At 40.5% G+C, this 22,225-nt stretch overlaps 1 protein-coding gene across 1 annotated transcript in view; it reads left to right on the plus strand.

The window, feature by feature from the left end:
• Positions 1-22,017, plus strand: part of LOC142090686 (protein spinster homolog 3-like) — a 47,322-nt gene extending 25,305 nt beyond the window's left edge. Inside the window, exons 11-16 of the mRNA XM_075168985.1 lie at positions 538-690; positions 3,853-4,042; positions 9,466-9,531; positions 17,169-17,267; positions 20,043-20,211; positions 20,690-22,017. Of these exons, the coding sequence (XP_075025086.1) occupies positions 538-690; positions 3,853-4,042; positions 9,466-9,531; positions 17,169-17,267; positions 20,043-20,210 (676 nt within the window). The 3' untranslated portion in view covers position 20,211; positions 20,690-22,017. The remainder of the gene's footprint in view (positions 1-537; positions 691-3,852; positions 4,043-9,465; positions 9,532-17,168; positions 17,268-20,042; positions 20,212-20,689) is intronic.
• The last annotated feature ends 208 nt before the right edge of the window (positions 22,018-22,225 follow it).

A 22,225-nucleotide genomic window follows, 5' to 3' on the forward strand; every position in this document is an offset into this window, starting at 1 on the left:
CTCACTGTGCAGACTGAGACTCTATTTTTACTTACTCAGGTAGAGTTAAGAAGTGCTTCAGCCGCTGCATCTTAACTGTTTGGAAGACCCAGATGTTACTCTCATTTATACTGGTTGCACAAACAACTTAAAACCATCCTAAGGCATTTAGACTTGCATATAGAACAGTTTCATGTAGCTACTAAGCCATTAAATTCTTGCCCACTTTCTATCATTGTAGTTTCTGCTATCAAAATTTTCACAGCAATTGTTTTAGCAGAAGTTGGCAATGAAATCTGCAAATCCCAGTCCCAGGACTAGGTTTTAACATGAAATCAGTAGGTCACACTCTTGGCTCTAATTAGTACTTTACTGTTGAAGTTCATAGATAAAGCCTCATCAAAGTTCATATCTTCAAGGGAGTGCATTTTGATTATAAGATATCTGAATGAATTGTTCTATTATTGCTTGAAATCCTGGGTATTGCAGGTAGGCTTTCCCTTTTTCCTCACACTCCATTCCTTCTAATAGCTCTCATTTCTTTCTTTTGACTTTCAGCTGGAGTTTTGTCTGGTCCTCACTGGGTCTGACTGCCATGGCCTTCGTTACTGGAGCCCTGGGAATGTGGGTACCGCTGTTTCTTTACAGGGCTCAGGTTGTCCAGGGCATTGTATCACCATGCCTCCAAGAATCATGCGATTCATCTAACAGGTGAGGTGCGCACGACTGTAGAAACACACTTGGAAACACTGCACAGTGCTAAATCACAGTTTGTTTCCGAAGGCGGAAGGTAGGATGTGACTGTGAACTCTTCTTGTGAAGGCAATTGGGTGTGAATGCTAGACTAAATTGCTTCCAGGTATGCTGAGACACTCCTATTTGTTTGTTTGTTTATAATCACTCGGTTAACTGGAAAGATGCTGCCAGCCCTATTTAAGTAAAGTGGAAAGAAGCAGTAACAGGAACACTTACAGGAAAAAAGGAGCAGCTTTAGCAAGGAGACTTCAGTTGACAATCAACTGTGCACCCCCAAGCTACTTAAATACCCATTTAAGTATGTTTAGATCCTGTGTTTTGGTAACTTTCCTATTATCTTCTTAGTCTAGTTTTAAAAACTCCTGCTGCGTTGGCCAGGTCATTGTGACTCCCAGCATAAAGCAAGCTTGATGAATTTGATCTAGTATCATATCATTACATCAAAACAGGATAATTTGGTCTTGTGAATAACTGCCAGCAGAGCTCCGCTTACAGAGACTGTCCAGAGCAATAAAGATTCATGAATAAGTATCAAATGTTGGATGGGCAAGGGGAATTTACAACGGGAAAGGACTTTTAAGTAATCATAATACAACATTTTGGAGATCGCTTCCCCAGGTAGGAAGAGAATTTTTTTCCTTACAATGTGTTATCCAAAATAGAAAAATGTATTTGGTGTTCCTCTTGAGTCTTCATGGCTACCCTCAATAACAGTGAGCACCGGGACACTTCTCTTCTGTGTAGTGACTCCCTATCAGTGGCGTCCTCCCTACCTTTCTTCTGGAGGTATCCCAAATCTGGTTTCAGCCTCTGCCTTCATGATGGATTTCCAAGAACTAATTGCTTACTACATTGTCTTTCCAGGTAAAGACAATTAAAGGGAAAAGCAGTAATCATACCTTGAGTGTGTCCTCTAGTAATGGGGTTCTTTTGCTTTTCTGCAATGGAATAAGCGAATCAACTCAAAAGCGGTTTCCGAGTTGTAGGGTAACCAGGTGGATTGAACAGTCATCCACAAGTACTTCAGTGGGAAATGCAGCTGTCCTTCATGGATGCCCCAGTGGCACGTTACTTAATAGTGAGTAATGCTGAGGAAGGGAGTGAACTCAGGAGTCTGGCTCAGGGTAGGCAGAGAAGGGAAGCTGAACATTTTAAACTGTTTGGCTGTATGTTAACAGATACAGTTTAAATACTTCTTTTATTAAGGTGAAGGTGTTAGCCTATGTTTTGTTTTCTAATCCACCTTCTGAATTATTATTCCACAGTAGTGTTGCTAGAGCAGACATGGTCTTCAGGGAAGTAAAATGGAGCACCTGATAGTTTAACCTCATGTACTGCTTCTTACAGGATGCTTTAAAAATAACCTTAGCATAAGCTAGTGCCAGAAGCAGCATAAGGCTGGATTTAGACTGTTATTCCAGGGGGATGTAAAGAAACATAATATAAACAACTATGTCAGACCTGTAGCTGATGGTGCTGGAAGAACTGAGCTGCACATTCCCAGACCTGCCCAGGGATACTTTAAGGACGTTTTCCCCTCTGGCTGTTCAGCAGTTGCAGGCTTTGTTTAAGGATCAGGGCTGAGTCACTTAGACTCCCTGGAAACACAAATTCAAATGGCACCACAGCTGTCTCAGGTCTCAATCCTTTCAAGGTAGATAAACAGGCAGTATGAAGTTTTTATTCAGGTCTTTCTGCAGACACTTTTGAACAGATCAGACATAAGCGAGCATTCTCAGACCCTAAAAAATCCCATAGGAGCCTTTCCCCAGGACTAGGCTTCTGTACTTTCCTACTCCCTGTCAATTGAACTGTGCTTGGATTTCGTTTTGGCTGTTCCCTTTTCGTCCAGCTGTAGGTTTATTTCAACTGCAGTTTATAACACGTGAGTCTTCTAAACACAATTCCGTGAATGCTTCGATCAACTAATGTCACCTCGGAACTTGCCTCTCCCAGACAAATCTCTAAGATAGTTATTCTGCCTAGTGACAATCTATATTGTCACTATCAAGCTATAGTCAATGATGGATCAGAATCCTGAAGAACTTACAGGGAGACTACAAATGTGCTTAAAGTTTGTTATCTTGTATAGCAATACTTTTTTTTTCTTGTAGAATTATTGAGTTCTTCCTAATCAGCCAGAAAGAAATTTAAAAGTAGATGCACGGTAGTTTAAAGGAATAGATCATATCCTAGCTGGTTACTTTGCTTTGCAGTCAGAGAAAGCTTAGGAAAATGTACAGAACTTACCAAGTAGCACTCTGAAATATTTAGAAGCACTTGTGCTCAGAACACAATGCTCCTGTCCTCATTTGCCTCAGGAGACTTATGATGCATTAAACAATCAGTGGCACCACTGGTCTCGTTGCAAGAGACTTGCTTTGTCATTAGGATCTCATTTGGGACAGAGAGAAAAGCATATATGGAATTCCCTTTGGAAGCTGAATCTTCTAAGCTATTCAAACACATACTTTTAAAACATGAACTTGTCATTCCTGGAGAACACATTTGCATTTGCAGACACACAAAGCTGAGTGGCATTTGAAATTCTGCGTCCAGAAAATACTACATGGACCTCCCACTAGTTAACTATTCAGTATTCTTTGAACTCTTTTGGGAAGTGGTAGATGTTTCCCATAGTCAGAGAAGTGACTCATCTCAGCTGTGCTAACTAGAGGGTTATAATTTAGATGTATATAATTCCACGTGATAGGATCTCTTCCAAGACAGCAGATTGTGATACAGAGTTATTCCATCTGTGTTTTAGGGATGACTGAGTAGACTGGTTCACAGGGTAACCAAGACGACTGTGTCTCCTCTAAATCACTGCATGTCCAAGCCAGGTCATACTGAGAAGAGTCCTCCTTGAGCCTGGGTGCGTAACACCTGCTCTGTAAATGGGAAAATATCTGCTCCACAGGACAGAGCCTCAGTTGCAGAGGCATAGGTTAAATAGATTAAATCCATTTAGAAGGAGTGGGAGGGTTAGATCAAGTGGAATAAAATTCAAGTTCCCCATTAAAATTGCTCTGAAACTAAAGGTATAAGCTAACACCATTTTTTTTCCCCACAGTATGGTCTTACTAGGCTCAAATGAATCCTTTGCTTTGTCACCAGCCTAATATTTGGAGGCATCACCATTGGGACGGGAATCTTGGGTGTTATTGCTGGGGCAGAAGCTGCAAGAAGATTAAGGAAGATAAACAATAAAGCTGATCCTCTGATCTGTGCCACAAGCATGTTCATTTCTGCTCTGTGCCTCTACATAGCTCTGATGGTGGCCCAGACGAACATCCTTTCCACCTTTGTAAGTGCCAATCTGTCTATCGTTAGCAAAATGTCTTCTGGGATCCTGGGGAGAAAGGGAAGGGGAGAGGAGGCGAGGGGTGGCTTTTGCAGAATTCTCTGCAATCTTCTAGACCATTAAGAGGTTTCAGTGACTTGCGACAAGGTGGCCTGCCAGCTAAGCACTATGCACGTTGCTCTAATACTGCCCACACCTGCAGTCTGTCCTGTGAGAACCACGTTGTGCATTACTTGGTCCAGTAAAAAGGGCAGGCAGGCAGAGCATTATAAATTGGGCCTCAGGACTGACAGAGTCTGCCCACACTAAAGAAGAGAATAGTCAGCCTATGTAGTTAGCTGCGTGAAGCTAGTGTGTCCCTTATCCAGAAATGTAGTTAAAGGTAAGTCTCAATCGTATGTTAATTTTTAATGCTATGATGTGACTAATTTAGTATTCTTATTTATTTTTGCTCTCTGAATACTTAAAGATTGGTGTACTTGTGACTGTACAATACACACAGTTCTTGCTAAGAATAATTTAGCTATCACGCTCAAAGCCCCAAATCACTAGCTGATCTTCAAAGTCAAGCTTTTGGCAATGCAAACTGAAGTATAAATCGCTTAAATTCTGTTCTCAGTAAAGGGAAAAACAGAAACTTACTAGGAATGACAAATAGTTCCAAAAAATCCCTGTGAGAGGGAACTGAATGCAAACCTTATTTTAACTATAATCTGGTAACAGCTAGGGAAAGACTCCAAGCTTTTTTCCTGTGACTCCATAGCCACAATTACCATGATTATCATAAATAAGAGGATCCAAGTAAAGTTAATTACAGTAATCAACAGTTCTCTGCAAAAGGGTACTTTTGCAGTTTTTTTGCTTCTAAGAATAACATTTATTCAAAGAGGCTTTCCTTCTGACTCCTCAGGAATGTGTATTCCTGTGGAAAAACGCCTTTACACCAAGGGAAAAAACAAATGGATTTGCATGTCTGAGTGTGTGTACACAAAGCAAAATGTGAAATTGAAGATTATTTTTAGATTCAGGAGTGGAGATCTGAGTGCCAAAAGAATTAGCCATTTTCTTTTTCTGCTTCTCAGGTTCCCACATAGTTCCGCTCTGAGTATGTTCTTCAGTTCTTTTTTTGTCATTAAAGGTGGAGAAATACAGTTTCATTTGGCAGTCTGTGTTAGATGAGTGAATCTACATATTGGTTTTCAATTACCAAAATATACCTTTTATTAGGACTGATAAAAAGAAATTTGTTTAAAATGTTTCTCTCCTTGCAAACAGCATTCTGTTTTCAAGCAGTGTGTTATCTGGAAGGAAATTCTGACCTGGGATATGGATAACTGTGTTCCTTAAGTTTCTTCCCATGGGCAGACCAGTTGGTCTTTTAACCAGAGGCTTTGCCATTTTGTCGTTTGTTTGATGTGCTTGATTCAGGTATTCCAACATATAATGTCAGCAATGTGCAGTGGTAATAAATTGTATGTAATCTAAGCACCTGATTCTTCTAATACCTTTACCACTACAGCTGTTTAACTATTGCCTTCTCTGGCACCAGCCGTGCCTCTCCTTCCTTTCCAAACAAGGCCTGACACTAGTCATACTGGTGTGAGAACTGGAGTGGCGCGCCAGCTGGTGCATCTCATTTGAAGATCCCACTGAAACAAATCTTCCATTTGTGTAGGACACTAGGAGGAAACTGGCTTCCCAGTCACTGTCTGCTCAGGCACACTGACATTAGCAAACCTGTCTTCATCGCTTGACAGTGCGGAAGCTGCTGAAGCAAAAAAGCATACGTGCATCAGCGTGCCATTACAGTAGTTTCTGTATGCTTTCCACTGTCTTGAATGGATAATGAAAGGGAACAAGACAGGTTTAATCAGTTATGGCCAAAGCTGGAAGAAGTGTTTCAAAGCACAAGAATTCTCAAGTTAACATGGAAATATGGCTGGACTTCCAAGGTCTCTATTGGGGTAGGTGAACTGAAACGTAATGAGATTTCTCTTCTCTTTCTGGACACCCAGTTCTTGATTTCAAAGACTACCTTTGAAAAGACAGAGAAATATTACCTGGCTTTGTCATCTCAGAGGAGGCTCTGTCTAAATCTGTTCCTGTCTCCAAAACAAGACGAAAGATGTGTGCTCTCTGCAGTGCAGCACGTGCGCTGGAAAGTCATGACTGAACCCCGTGACTGGGAACCTTGGACAATATTTGGTGTAGCGGTAACTTAGATTTAAACAGACTTATCTGTGATGGTAATGCTGTATCAGGATGCAGTCTTGCCCTGCAACTTGCCTTTGAAGGAGGCATTCTGCAGCTCTTGTCTCTGATACACCTGCCTGGTGTGGTTCATTCTGAAAAGACAGAAATCGTTGATCACATATGGTCCAGCCATACCGATTCCCTCCTTTTTTGTTGAGGCATGTGACTGTTTAAAAGCAGAATGAGTGTTTGGCACTGACATTGATTACAATCTAATTCTCTTCATATTAGCTTTAGGTATGAATGTAAACAGTCATCTACAAAGCAAAATCCCCTTAAAATTTGGGACATTATTCTGGTTGTATCCTTTGGAGACCAACTTTAAGTGTTGTCTGTTAGAAAAGTTGGGGATCCTGGAGAAGGTGACAGCACTAAAATACAATGTTTCACTCTTTTCTAGGTGCACTTAGATTAGAATGGACATGCCACAAACATGATTGCACAAATACAATGGAACCGTTTTCTGTATTCATTTAAAACAAGAACTTGAGACAGTCTGAGAAATACTGAGAGATGATAGGAACAGAAGGATACACTTTAAATAGAGCATTGCTCTATTGTTTTCCTGCCAACCTCAGCCCTTCTCCCTTGCCAAGTACAGTACTTCCAGGATATCTCCACCTGTTTTGAAGAAAAGAACATACAACTCTCTTCTCTTTATTGATTGCAGTTGTTTTGCAGTTGGATGGCTGAGTATGCCAGCTATTCAACCATATTGCATTTATTCTGTATGAGAAAGTGTAAAATTGATATTAGTTTTAGACAGAATACCTTGATACAATCTGTAGAATGATTTATTACCTTCCAAAACTGGGTTAAATTTTTCTGGTGACCCTACAACTGCAATCCACACAAGACCTTAGGAAAGAAACAAAAAGCTAACGAAGTTCTGTCTCTAATGTTAACACAATTCTGTATGAAATAATTACTCTCCGGAGTATGAGGCCTTAGCCATTGTATATCACATTTTCTTATCATGGATATTTTTTCATTAATTCCTATTCCGTTGAACTCTAGGTTGAGAGCATAACTTATTTCCTAAAGATGAATTTTACTTTCTTTTCTTGCACTAGGCGTGACATGCTTTTGTTCTTAGGGGCTTGTAGAGACTAAATAACTTGGGAAAAGCATGAAGAGAAAGGAAAACTGGAAACAACACTTTAAAAGTGCTAAACATCACAAGATTCCTATAAGGGAGATAGACCAATCTCTCGTTTGATGTATAAAGGCAGGTAGTCATCTATTCCATAGATGATATCTAGGAACAGTTTGGAAGCCTTCAGAACCTTCCGCTCTAACTGTTGTATTTGCATCTTGTTATATCTAAAGTATCTGCCAGGATTTAAATAAATCTCTTTGTTCTTTGTCTCCTTCCTGTTTCACTTTAACCTGCACTATCTCTTGCTAGCTACGGCACAACTGACAGAATCTACATAAGTTCATGCCATTGTCGCTGTATAGCAGGATGCAACTGCACTTCCGCATTTGCCTATAATTCCTCTGTGAGTACTGCTTTGACTGGCTGCAATTCTAAGTTAAGCAATAGCACATTTAAAGTTTATTTGTATGGAACCAGGGGGAAAAAAAAGAAAGGAAGGTCCTTGATGAATTTGGATCTTCCAAGAGAGTTCAGAGTATTAACTTGAAATAAGGTGACGAAGGGCTAATATTTTCTGGTGGCTGCAAGATTTGACATTGTTAGTCCTTATTGCCAGGTGGCTTGGCAAAAAGCTGAACTGTGTGATATTGCTACCCATGTTAACAAACACATTTCATTTTGTGTTTGGCCCAAAGTTCTCTAACAAAAGTGTGTCACTTGCTTTCCAGCTAAGACTGGCATGCAGCATCGTTTCTGTAGTCTATAGATTGTTACTGCAACAGTCATGGAATTGGAGAAGAACGATTGCATTCTGTCTCTGGCAAGGGCAAGGTCTGCCAAGGTCATATCAGTGGAAAGACTTTGATAGTGGGATGCATAAATCCAAGAGCTAAGACATAGTCAAGGAGTACGGGAAATGAGTGATATTTGATACAAAACGTAAAGAAAAGTAATTATGTATGGAGGAATAGATGTAGCTGCAAATTAGAAAACCTATATAAAGCATTTTGAAGGAAAAGATTTCTGGATAAAGATCTATACTAAATATCTCTGTACTTCAAGGAACTTTTTCTCCAGACTGGTTTGGAGAAGAAAACACATGAACAGTACAGGCAAGAAACACAGAGGAGGTAGGGGTATCATAGGAAGACGTATAATAGGTCTGGTTCTTCTTAGGAGAGCGTAAGCTGCCCCTCTGAAAACATCTCATAGTTGGCCACCCTGCCTTTCTTACGACTGCGTTTTCATCAACCAGATACCACCTCTTGACCAAGACCTTACCGAACAAGATGCTGGCACCTGTTGTTATAATGGATTTTATTTCCTAGGTGCCATCTGACTTTTTGGCCTGTGTCACTAAATAGATTCTGCCTTCTAGAACTGCTCCAGCTTAATAGCATAGCTTTAATGCTTTCCTCAAGTATCGATTAGTCTGAACAGCCTGCTCAAATCTATGTCCAGGGCTGGCTGAAAGGGTTAATCTTTTCTAAGGCCACAGCTGTAAGAACTGTTGGGGGCCCTACCCCTTTTCCTGATGGCTGGGTCTCCATCTGTGATGAATTAGGGAATTCCCACAGGGCACCAAGGCTTTGAGGCTGCCTGTCTCTCGGAGTCCATTTCATTTTGGAAGTTATCTCTCTGAAGCAGCCTTTAAGAGTACTTGTACTGGCACAGAGGTATTCTATTGGTTTCATTTGGAAACCCGAGCAAAGGGAATCTCTGAGCACTTTTTAAACCTGTGCCGCATGTTTCTCTTCACAGGCTCTTGCTTTCCTCATCTTGGGTTCAGCAGTTCATTACAGTTTATTTGGGAGGGTGGTATATGTTTCCTATTTTGGCTCTTCTGCTGAGGATTTGTGACACAAAGCAACCCACATACCTTCTCTGGTTCCTTTCCCCCCTTTTAAGATGAAGTTAGTGTTTGTAAGCATAGACAGAGATGTTCAATTTATAAGTAGATGGGTATGTACAACTCTTACATAGATAAGCATAGTCAGTGAACCTGCCTTCATCTTCACAATAAAGAAGATGAATGCAGTGTGTATAGTCACTGCTTTTTTTTTTTTTTTTGCAGATTTTTATTGCATTTGGAGAACTGTTTTTATCTGTCAACTGGGCTGTTGTGACAGACATACTGTTGGTAAGTGCTTGTGAAACTATTTCCTTATTTCCAGCTTTTCAGCTTTTCTCAACATAATATTGTTCATAAGCCTGCGTCTTGGTGGCCAGAGGGACCTCTGCCTTCTAGGAAGAGATGAATGAACTCTTACTAAGAATACCCTTATTGGTACCCTGCTAACGTTAGGGATGTAATCACATGGCACAATGTGCAGCTGTGCAAAGATGCCAGTAACAATATAGGTGTGGTGGTGCAGCAGTCTGAGCTCACTGTAAGCCCAGAAAGGAGATGTATTGATTTGGATGAAACTCATGCGAGTGGAACTATCTAGTGCTGCTGGTACACACACTAGTTTGGATTTTCTTACAGCTCTGTGTTGTTGGATGTCTGCCAGAAAATGGTCTGCACCAGAAAGAGAGTCACTTTCTGTCTGTAATCAGAGATTTTCTATTTGTGCTCCAAAGGTTTGAAAAGATGATCCAAATGAGGGAAAGTCAATATTCTGTGAACTAAAGTTAGGGAATCCGTTACAATTCATCATTCAGTGAACTATTAGCAAGTTCCCTTATTCCAGAATACAGGGCAGATAAATTCCAGCACTTGCAAGTCAAATTTGTAAGTGGTGCTACACTGCCAAAGCGTTAGGCAAGCAGCGATGCTTATGAGACTCTTGGGGATTCCACGACTGACACCACAAGCCCAAAGAATAGCAGTGCTTTATTTCATTTGAATTCTGTCATCAGTAACTTTAGAAAGGAGTGATGTGAAAATCACACATCTTGTGGCACAGTTCGTCTAGGTATCAATGAGCAGCTAGTTCTTTTTATCATTGCAAAGGCTTTTAGGGTTACTCATTTTTTAATGTACTTGAGTTTTTACTCAAAGGAAAAATTTGGTGACCTTTGGTTTATGCTGTAGCTCCACAGTCACTAATCAGTGTCTGTGTAAAACATGGGACAGATATTGTTGTTACTATCACTGAACTATGCAGATCATCACAGTCTTACGAAGTAGTTTATATGACTTTTCTTTTTTTGAAATCCATAGTATGAACAAGCTGAATATAGTTTATCAGTCAAATAAGCAAGGAAATGGACTAACTTGTTCATATCTAGTAATCAGACTGCAGAAAGCTGATTTGAGTACCAAAGCCAGAGCTATTAAAATGATTGACAATCCTTTTGTTGCTACCCTTATACCTGTGGGCATGAGACAAAGCATTTAAATTGGCACTATCCTTTTCTACAACGAGTAGAGTACTGTATCACAAATGAGACCCAGACATCCTACTTTGAAGAGTCGTCTTCTGTGGGATCACTGTGTTGCAGAACGGTGGGTGTGACTGTAACCCGAACATTTCAAGCAGGATGCTACCTGAGAGACAGAGAGTGTTGAGACAAGTGTGGCACGGGCAAAATGCTGATGCAGTTGGTACTGACAGAAGGCAAAGTAAGGAAATTGTGTAAAGCTATCATGACAACTGAGAGAAGACACAAAAAGGTAAGGGCAAAGCAGAACAGAAATCTCTGACTCTTTCGCACCAGGCTAATGATGGAAAACCAGTAGCTGAAGAAAGCCTAAGCAAGAGTCATGTGAGCGTCTTCCATTTTGCATTCTAAGGGAGCTCAAGTCTATTTGCAGATTGCTGCTGCAAACTCCACTATCATAATAAATCTTTCATATAAGAACCACAGTGAATGCATTAATACGTAGCAGAACAGGCAGTGATGCACAATAACCTGTCACCAGAGTCTAGCACAGTAAAGAAAACTTGCAGCCTGTGGCTCAGGTGGAACACAGTTGCCTACAAGGCTGTCATCATTGCTTGCTACCACAGGAAACTGAGGTTGCTGTCACTATGGTCTTAGTTGCTCAGATATACAACTTGCTTGGTATTCCTAAGAGCTAACTAAAAACGAGTGGTAGGAAAGCTGAGCAGAGATAGAAGTATCTCTATTACAGTCTTCCGTGTAAAAGGATGTGAAAGTATATAGCCAAATGCTGAGCACCGTCTAGTGACAAAAGGGACTCGCTGTGAAGCACTGTAGAACTCTCCTTCCACTGACTTGACCTTGCCGTGTTGACATGAGCCTGTTTATCCTCACACTTTATAGCTTGAAGAATCTTTCTTTACATTCTGATCGAGGTAAAGGAATGAAACAACTTATATTTCATGGTTCTTCAAGAAAGCACTGTTGATATTGAATATTACATTATGTCCTCAAGTTACTCTTTCATGGTACTGCTCTCTACATGTCAGTTTTCTGCACTCTGGAATTTTAATTAAAAAAAAATTGCAGTTAGCATTAGTGAATTGGCTGCTGCTTAAAACCTCAGCCAGCAGCAAGAGGTTTTGTTTCTTCTTTGACTCTCAAAGAATGGTCAGAAACAATTATCCTATGAGACAAGAGCTGTAGCCTTGAAGCAGTGAACAGGTGCAGAAAAACTATTACTAGTTCAAAATGAAATTTTTTATTAGCTTCTACTTCAGTTTATTTTGAAATTACTGGGTTTTTGCAACAGAACCAAGTACTATTACAATTAGTATTCTTTTTACATTAGTTGAGGCACACTGAAGGATTTTTTTTTAAAGTTTCTCAATTTACTTTTCTTTGAACTCCTACCTCTGCATTTTAATTCTCTCCTCTGTCATTGTTAGAGAGGAAGGTGACATCACTTGAGTTAGATACTGTTGATATACGATGGGGAAAGTAAGGCAGGTGATTACTGTCAGCTCTTTCCTTCAGTTCCTTTCTGAACCCAAACTGCAAAGTCTGCAAGGAGCAGTGCGTTCATTCAGTTCAATCACTCAGGTCTCAGCTTGCTTAGGGAATGCTGCATCATATTGCAGCCTGCAGGAAGTCTACCGGAAGCGTCACTGCCATATCCTGGATCCATGTAAATCCAGAAGAGGAGGAAGTTCTTGTCTCCTGAGTCACTGACATCCCTCATTTGTATTTATTTTGGAATCTTTTGCTTTTAGGTACAAGCAATATTGCATCAATTGGCAACACGTGGGAGGGTGAAAAGTTTGGCATAGCTGGGCTCTGTAGTGGCGTGTCCCCCCTAAGAGCAGACATTCAGTGTATTATCATGAATGTGCTTCGGGTTGGATCTGTTGAATTCTAAATGTTACTAATTGTTTTATCAGAAAAATGATGGAATTCAGCTGAATTTGTGGATGTCTGCTCATTCAGTGGCAATCTTATTTGGGAGTTCTGTTTCATCCTGCTGAAAACCCATGGATTCAGTGTATTACTGCTATTACATTGACTGAAGGGTGTCATAGATAATGACAGTAATTTCTCTTTTTGCATTGTTTCCTGTGTGAACTGGTAGGATTTCTGATAATGTGGCTGGATTTGCTAATGCATGTTCTTATTTTGCCATGAAAATGACTTTTCTTTCTTCCCACATGCCACTACTAGCCAGACAATGTAGCTAGGAATTCATTTATCCTGTGACCTGTGGAGCTGAAGACAAAGGAAGATGCTGACTGAATGATAAGGACTTTCTTCCTTTGTGGCTACTACATCAAGATGCATTGCATGTAGCAACCTTTGTGCCCCTTATTCAGCTGTAAACATGAAGGTATCTACTGTACAACTACAGTCATAATGTGCAAGTGGAGAAGTGCTGTAGCTGCCTTGCTTACGATACTCTGGCTTACTGGGAGGCTGTACATGGAGTGTCCCTTATGAAATATGTTTGCCATCTGTGAGGTAATGGGACTCTGTCTTTTAGGTTTTTGGCAGCTAAAAGTGCAGGAGATGCTGGAACTGGAAGCTAATACGGGGTTTGGGAAGGCTACCAACATGTCCCCATCTTTGTTTGGAAGTATGGGAGGTATAGGAGTATGGGAGCCTTGGGAGGTATAGGAGTGTTTACCAGCCTGTCTGTTCCATCTGCTTTTTTAGCTGACAGCTCTGTCACACAGTCTGCAGGAGGATCTCTAAAACCTCCAGAGACAGCACGACAGAGTTTGCAAACTATATCTGTTTGGGGCACCCTGCTTATCTGTCAAGGCATCTGGACTGGGATCTCCTAGGAGACAACAGTGTGTAGGATGTCATCTGCATCGGCGACATGGCGTAGGTAACTGGGCAGTCACTGTGGACAGGCAGGATGCTATGGCTATTTCAAAGTCCCTGTGTGTGGGAGTGTTTGGTTTCTTCTTTTCCTAGTGAGTCCTACAGTGCACTGAGCTCTTGCATATGGTTTCCATTGCGCAGAAGAACCTGAATAATAGTACAGGCAGAGTTTGTATGAGCCTGGTAACTACAGGAAACGTCCTATCTTTCTCTTCCATTTTTCTTGTTACAGCTTGGTTCCATTTGTCTCTTGTAGTTACAGATATGAGATATTAAATCAATGTGGTAAGGAAGTGGTGCAGGGTACTGAGAGAGCGAAAGTGCGTTTATCTTTTCTCATGCCTGCAATGCCCACAATATTTGCATAACAATATTTGATTTGTATTTCTCAAACAGCCTGTCATTATGAATAAAAGAAAAGAAATCTGAGTCTAGGGCAGATGACATGATATCCTTGGAGAGCCAAGAACTGACAGTCTCCCGTCTAGTACAGTCTGTCATAGCAAGGTCTACTTCCCAAGCTCAGAGTTTTCTACTGTAGTTTCTTTATCCCTCTTTCTGTACAAGAGCCTGTTGTGTACAAGTGCAGATGCTCAGCTGGTACTCCAGGCAGGTTCTGAGAGAAAACAAAACTTGGGTAGACTGCATGCCCTCAGTCTAGGCCGAAGTGTGCCATGACCACAGTGAGGAGGAGCTGTTGGACTGTTCCTTCCTCCCATGGATGACAAGGATTTCAGCTTTCAGATCAGCCAATCTCACATGACTCTGTTCTTACGCTGGCAGGGGACTGGATGCAGTGTGATGGCAACATGACATTAAAGTGGTTTTCTGTAACTCTGAAGAGATCTCCAAGACATCCCTGTTTTAATAGTTATTATTGTTGAAGCACTCTATCTAAGTATTCCTAATGAAAAATAAATGTTCCATCCATGGTTAGAAATATCTGCTTTGGAGAGACTAAGAACGGAAAGGGATACAAACTAGCTGTATGTGTACAAGGTAAGGAAGGAGGTTGTGTCTTTTAATAAAACTGCATTGTATGGAGTACTGTTACTGGGTGCAAAGATGCTGTTTTAAGATGTTGAGTGATTTGTGTATCCAAGTTTGTGGCCATTTCTGGCTAAGAGGGGCACTGCCAATGTGGACTGGTTCTTTACTGAAACTGGTTGCAATATGGGGTAAGCAGGACCAAAAGGCTCCCGCTGAATGGAATGAGTTATATGAGCTCTTGAGAAACTCCCTCTCTGAACAGAGGCAATTTGGCTGTAGAAAAAAGGACATCACTGCTCATTGCTGTGTTTCTGGCATTGCAGCAGGGTGTAAGGCGTGTTACTGCTTAGAAAACCCTGGCTACAAGAAGGATTTACTAGGCAGAGATAAGAGGATAGATAGCCAAGTTGGCTATAATTTTTGCTAATTGTGTTGGGGGAATCTGTCTATTTTCTTTCTCATTTTAGATCAAATGCTCTGTTAAATCCAAATGGGATTCATAGCCTCACTTCCTAAGACGACTTACTGCAGTCTGTGTCTGCTTTCTCTTTAAGTGTTGAAACCATGGATTTCAACCAAGTTTGATAAAGAGTTAGACACCTCAGGAAGACCCGAGTTCATACAAACCAAGTGAAAATAGGTGACCTTGTTGAGAAAAATTATCCAATTGGCTCACCCCAGAAGAGCTGCGTTTTAGGGAAAGACTCTGCAGCACATACATCTTGTCAAACATGAGAGAAAATGGTAGTAGGTTTGTGAGAGAGAGACATACAACATGAAAACCATAGCAATGGAAAAAAGCTTGGCATGATACTTAAACTAGAAGATATAAATCTTGCATTATTCTATGAATGGGTTTTTATAAAAATAACGTTTTTAGGTGTTTTGATTCTATATGTGCTTCAATCTTCATACCAAGAATGTATGTCATGCTAGCTCCTGCAGATGGGGGGCTGCAAAAGGGAAGGGAGTGCCGTGCTACAGAATCCTCTGTCAATCCACCCCTGAATGCAAACCATTACATTAATATAGATTATTGTCCTTCCTGTTTCTGCATCTGTGCTATGGATCTGTAGTCTCAGTATAGTTAAAATGCTGTAACTTACTGGTATGTATAGGTCCTGACTGCATGTGGCACTGAAGTATTTTTTGCTCTCATTGTCACAAGAGTAATTAACCTTGGTGTCTTGGGACAATGTACATTCCTTACCCACCTGTTTTAATGTCCATTAATGCAGTTCCACTCACCCTAAAGATGTGGCATTAATGTTGCTACTGTGATGTAACTACATCTTAGTGGTAGGTAAATATTTTTAAATCTAATATCTTTTATCTGACGCCTCTTTAAACACAAAGAATGATAATAAAACTCTAAGTTAGATGTGAGAGCAGGATCTTTTTTTTCTTCTAAACCCAACTTGCCATGCATGTTAGTGTGTCCTTGAAGGTAGCGACAGAGCCACAATATAGGTTATATACCTTGAGTTTGCCTCTTGGTAGAACACCAGTCACCTATTAATTAGTGTTTGAGACACTCTAAGTGATGTTCAGATCAGTCTCCAAAAAAATCAAGTTGGGGAGTAGAGGACTGGGAGAATATTAAGCATTTTGTCTCTGATATGAGCAAGTGGTTGGAAAACAAACGTATGAAGGTTTAAAATTGCTTCTGTGTCATTCTGACTGTGAATGCTTTTTGCGTAAATGTATTATTGAAAGAGAGAGACACAAATTATATAGAATCATACTGTACTTCTTCAGGCACAGTTGATCTTCAGTAGCACAGACATAAAGCCCTTATTACCCCAAAATGACTATATTTCATTTTAAAAAATCGTTCTAATCTATGTGATGCTTTGCCGTGTTCTGGATGTGCGCCACATCTTCTTTTCCACCTTGTTATTTAAACGGTGTGCACTCAAAGGCATAATAATTTTGAGGTATTGTTACTAGACTAGCTATATCTCAGGTGCTACCCAGTTACAAGCAGCAATCTTCTGCCATCAAAGCTGTCATCAAAGCACCATCAGCCACCTTCTGGTCTGCCAGGTTGGGTCCCCTCCCTCTGTCTTCACATGGTCTGCAAGGTCTCAGCTGACATCCTTTATAGCCATGGCAGCTACTTGAGGTTCCAGGTACCCCAGTTTCCCCCCAGCAGTCTAGACCATGCCTGCTGACGCGGTGTCATAAGAGGTTCTTCTCAGGGGCTGTCAGTGCTGAATCTCCTTGTTAGTAAATCAGTACGACTGCAAGGGTTACTGGCTGGAGGTTTCTGTTAGTTGCATGGCCAGGTGAATCTGTACAAGTTGCTGTGAGTCTATGAACGGAGGCAGGAGAGTCATGTTTTTCCTACTTTATTGACATTCCCCCTTGTGTGTTGCTTTCTTGAATGTTTTTTTCCTCAACAAAACATCCGGTGTACTCTTTTGCTCAGAATGATTTCTCTGTTTCCAAACTTGTAAACAATATTTGAATATGAAATATATAAAAATGAATATATTAATCTCTCTAGGATGTTATATAAGTAGTTGGCCATTCAGGAGATTCACACTGCTAATAATCATTCTCTCTTTGTTTCAGTATGTTGTGACCCCAAGACGGCAGTCTACAGCTATTGCCCTGCAGATTTTGGTGAGCCATTTGCTGGGAGATGCAAGCAGCCCATATCTCATTGGGATTGTAAGTGAATTCTCTGTTTATTGAGCTTTCCTTAGGGTAAAACTTTTAGAAACTGAAAGACAGACACTCACAGAATTGTAGGCACTTTCTGGTCCAAAACTAGAAATTACTCAAATTGGTGGCCTTGATACTAGAATACAGAGGCATTTTTCCAAGCATTTTTACTTGCATGCAACTTCTGGTCCTGTGACGCTGCATGTATGTAGAATATAATCCTATACCTATAGGTGTGAGTAGTTCCATGCAGTGTGTAGAAATTTATTTTGATTTTAAATTTGCAAACTCATGAATATTTGAAGGCATACATTTTTGCAAAGTGTCATGGGCATTGAACTTGGATTTACGCACTTTCTGCTTAGTTTGTGAGGAGTTTCGTGGAAATTAATCAAATACCATAAAACCTAAGACTCTTAGTTCAAATCTTGAAGTTTGAAATCTTGCAATTAGTCAATGGTCTCTTTAAAATCAGAAGAAGAATGACTGCAATGGTTGCCTTTTGATACTACTTTGCATTCAAATGGTCTCAAATTACCTTAACCTTGGATTCCTGTATTGCTTGAGACCTGATTTCTCTGCCCTTTCTACATTTACTTGATCTTAGGTGCTTCTGGACAAAGCACCCCAGTACTGTTTTCTCCTTGCAGTTCATTTGTTTTAGTTCCAGTGGATGATATCTGTCAGTGTTGTTTCCCTCCTTCATTATTTTTGATTTAAGACACAGTAATTATGCACACAGTAGCTAACTGATCACCCACTTTGTTTTTTCTGCTTTACTGGACATGGGAGAGAGAGTGAGTCGTTGTTGTTGTTTTAAAGTTTTGTTTATATGGAAGTTTATTTTAAGGAGTTCACCTCAGGAATATCTGTTCATTCTTTCTCACATGTTAACAGTGTTAGGGTTAGACAGGGCCAGACAGAAATGCCCGAGTGAGCTGTGCCTGCAGGCACAGCTGCTGCTGGTCCAGCCAGCCAGGAGATCCCCCTTGTCCTCAACTGGGTGAAAACCAGAGTCTCAACTGTGTAATCTGCCTGGCAGGGAAGACAGCCCTCTCTCACTGAGAGATGCCTCCTGCTGGCTCTCTTTTTTTGCCAAATGCTCGCTGGTGTGTAATATGCAACTCTTGCCCTTGCACTGCTTTGGCTGTATACATGGGAGAACATAATAACTGGCATCCCTGGGTCATGAAAAATGGCTGAAATGATATGCAGAAATGGGAGGTATCTTAAAAGCTGAAATATGTCTTGTGCATTCTCCCTTTGACTATTCTATTGTTTTATGCTTCCTGCCTGAAAGATAAAAATGTTTGTATCTCTTACCCACTGTTCTTTGCCATCTCTGAGGCGCAGGCAGAACTGAGGCTTCCTGCTGGATGTCTGCAGTAGCTGCATTCTGCTAGTATCTGTGTGCAGAATATTTCTTATGCAGTACCTTGCATGCAGTTGCCTTAAATAGCAGCTAATCGAAAAGTGTGAAGACAAAAAAAGCTTCTCCAGATGAGATTAACCTCAGGTAACCTTGCAACTTTGCAAAGAACAGAGACAATGAATCCAGGAATAAAACTGCTGTATGTCCAAGCGGGGTCCTATGCAATGAGCACAACATTGTCTTCTGGAATGCTTCTGTGAACCAATATACCAACGCTGCCCATGTCTGCTGTTGATCAACCACCGAATCTTCTGCATTCATGTCTTGCTATTGTTTACTAACCTGCTTCAGCTAACCCTTTAGCTTAAAAGCTGGCTGAAGAGTCAGGGAATAGTCTTTTTCAGAGCCTGTTTTTCTTCCCTCTGCGCTCCAGAGATTATCTTACTGAGCATTCTAAAATTAAAAGTGTTTTGGCCATTATGCTTGCTGTAGTCCCTAGGTGCCCATTTAGAGTTGATCTTGCTCTTATCTGCCTAAACTGTCATAAATAATCATACTAAACCCAGCAAAGATTGAAGAGTCTCATATTTGTGTATTTCAAGTCACATAGCGTATTCTAACCATCAAGAACAAATGTGGGAATAAAAATGACTGCATTCAACATTCATCTTTTTGTTTAGGCTAACAAAAGATTTTCAGTTCCTGGGTTAAGTGTTGAATCTTATAGAGTTTCTTGAAATCAGCTTTTCTTTCTGTCTACGAAAATAAAATTCATGTGTGTCATTTGTATCTTTTACAACCTCATGCTCCAGTCAGTGCAAAAAGCAGCTGCGTGGTATTTTCTTCTTCCCAGTTCCTCATAATGTCACTCCATGACTCCTCAAATGCCTTTTGGCTCAAAAGCAGACACCACTCTTGTCTCAAATTAATTTCCAATTCTTCCCTTTTTAATGTGTGTTGCTGCTTGTGCCTGTATTGATGCTAACCCCCTGCTTCTACCCATTTGATACTGGTTAGGGAGGTATAAAGTTATCGAATAACATCAAGAAATGATAAAGGTCACTGCCAAATGTCTGTCCTGTGCTAGCTATCTGGAGATGGGCTAGAAAATTGTAAAATGGGTTAATGTTTACCAAACATTATAAACATTGGCTGCAGTATTTCCTATTCTTGTGACTGGAGGCACCAAAGGTATAAAAGAACATGAAATTCGTTGACCAAATGAAAGCTGGACAGCAGTGAAGGACAGCTGTATTGGATACTGGGTTTGACAAACTTTGGTATCAGGCTTTTCGTCCCTATCTGCCTAGTTTTATTCTTTTCAAGGACCACACTGTAAACAGTCTGTTTAAACCAAGAGAGGATGATGATGTTATCCCAGATTAATGACAGCTTTATTCACTTCCTAGATCTCCAATGCTATCCAGGGCAAGAATGCTCACTCATTCCAGTGGAGTTTCTGGAGCATGCAGTACAGCTTCATTGTGTGTGCTTTTGTTGGTGTCTTTGGAGGAGGTTTTTTCCTCCTGACATCTTTCTACATTGAGGAAGATCGTAAGGAAGCGGAGCGGCTTTGAGGTTTCTATATAACTTTTAAACCTGTATCTGATTGCTTTCCTGTTTGTACACTAGCCATGATATTGGCTCTGTAAAGTTAAAACACAAATGTCTGCATTATGTTAATACCACATTAGTTTCTGTAAAAAAACAAAGGCAAAATCCAGCAAAGCCTCAGATTAAACAAACCTCCCATATTGAGCAAAACAGACTGCAGAACACCCAAGGATCAGGGAAGTGCTATTAGTGACACCTTCAAAATGCTGCAGTCTATGGAGATAATAAAATAGCTTTACTGTAGGTAAGCACCATTATAACCTTCATGGAAGGTGCGGTTCTTTTTCTGCTGTGATCTTTCTGAGCCCAGTAGAACCTAGCCTTCTCCCTCTTTGCTGAAAGAAGTCATATTCAAAGTGTAAAAGATTCAAAGAAAACCTGTTGAATTGGACAGATCACCTGGATTCTTACAACTTCCTTCTGCTCTGACTTGGTTTTCTAGGTTCCAGAAATGAATGCTGTTTTTCAAATGAAGATGAACTCTGGGACAAAATTTGCAAAGAAGAAAAGAAAGTCCTCCCCTTTTTCTTTCCTTTTTGCTTAATGAGATACAGCTAGAGAAAAGGCCAAATAACAATTCTTCCATATGGCAGAAAATCCTGCATACTGACTTTTTTTTGGATGCTTTTGACTGTGAGTCAAAAATTGCTACTGCATTGGCATATGGCAACCCTCCCCCATCTGCAAAACAGGCATGAGTATTCTGTGGAGCTGGGGAGCTCCAGAAGGTAGTGCATAGAGCTGTCACAGGCACGACTGCTAACCTAAACAAGACAGTAGCATTTAAGGCGGAATGTCTCGTGGAGATTAGGAAGGGAGGCCTATGAATTCTCAGCAGGATAAGATTTGCCTGTAGAATTTGGAAAATGTAGATAGTACAAAAAGTGTTTTCAGTCATCTGAAATGACCAAGAGAAGCAGAAACTATCACAGTGTCAGATTCAAGAGTGGAGGGTTGTGATCATTTTATATGTAATATGTTAATGGCCTCTTTTTAATCCTTTGAGGCTCTTCAGAATATCCTCAGGCCTTGGGTAAGTATCTCCTCTCAGGAGTTAACAGTAGTACCACTTAAATATAACGATCCATTTGAGCTCTTATCTCCAAAGCGCGTTAAGACTTTGGATGTGGTATCTATTGTCGTAATATCATCCCAGGTGCCAAACAGGACATCATTAGTGTGGCCGACTTTCATTGTTTGATGTGGTGTCATTCCCAGCAGCACCTTAAAGCCAAAGCCTGAGGAAGATATTAGCAAGTGAATTGTGAAGTATTATGAATCTTGCCTGATTCTCCCAGTAAATCATAAAGCACAATATTCCCGTTTTGACTGTGAATATCTAATGTCATTATAAATAGCATAATTCAGCAACTGCAGGTTTTTGTTTCTCTCTCTCTCTCCCTCCTTTTTAAAAAATCTGTTTTGAAACCTGACTTAAACCCAGGTAGTGAAATTTGGCCAGAGCTTATGCCATTAGGGGAAATAATAGAGAAACTTTCTTGTGATACTCAGTAAGAGTGTAATAATTGTCTTTAAAATAAAAGTTGGTATTCCGAAAGACTGAGAAACTTTTTCTGGTTGTAAAAACTAGCCAAAGCCATTATACCACTGACTTTTTGGAAATTCACGTGGTGACAGAGAACCCATGTTCAACAAAGGATTTTTACTATTCGATATGGACGCATCGGCCTGTATAGGTTCTAAGTGCTTGTCTTCACATTCTTCAGCCTATTTTTTAAGCTACCTGGTAACAATGTTTGGATTGAAACCTCTTGCAGACCTGGTAAATTTGTAGCATTTGTCCTCCAGCTAGAAGAACAATTCACTTTGCACCAATTCCTCATTGTAGGATGAATTTGGGAGGTCTAAAAACATTCTTTAGGGCCTTCTCAACTCACTGCACTGTTGGACTTGCAAGAGCCTGAGATTCATCTTGTACACTGTTACTGTACCACGTGTGCTGTTTGATGATATCCAC

The sequence above is a fragment of the Calonectris borealis genome, chromosome 19, assembly GCF_964195595.1.
Source record: "Calonectris borealis chromosome 19, bCalBor7.hap1.2, whole genome shotgun sequence".
Taxonomy (NCBI): Eukaryota; Metazoa; Chordata; class Aves; order Procellariiformes; family Procellariidae; genus Calonectris; species Calonectris borealis.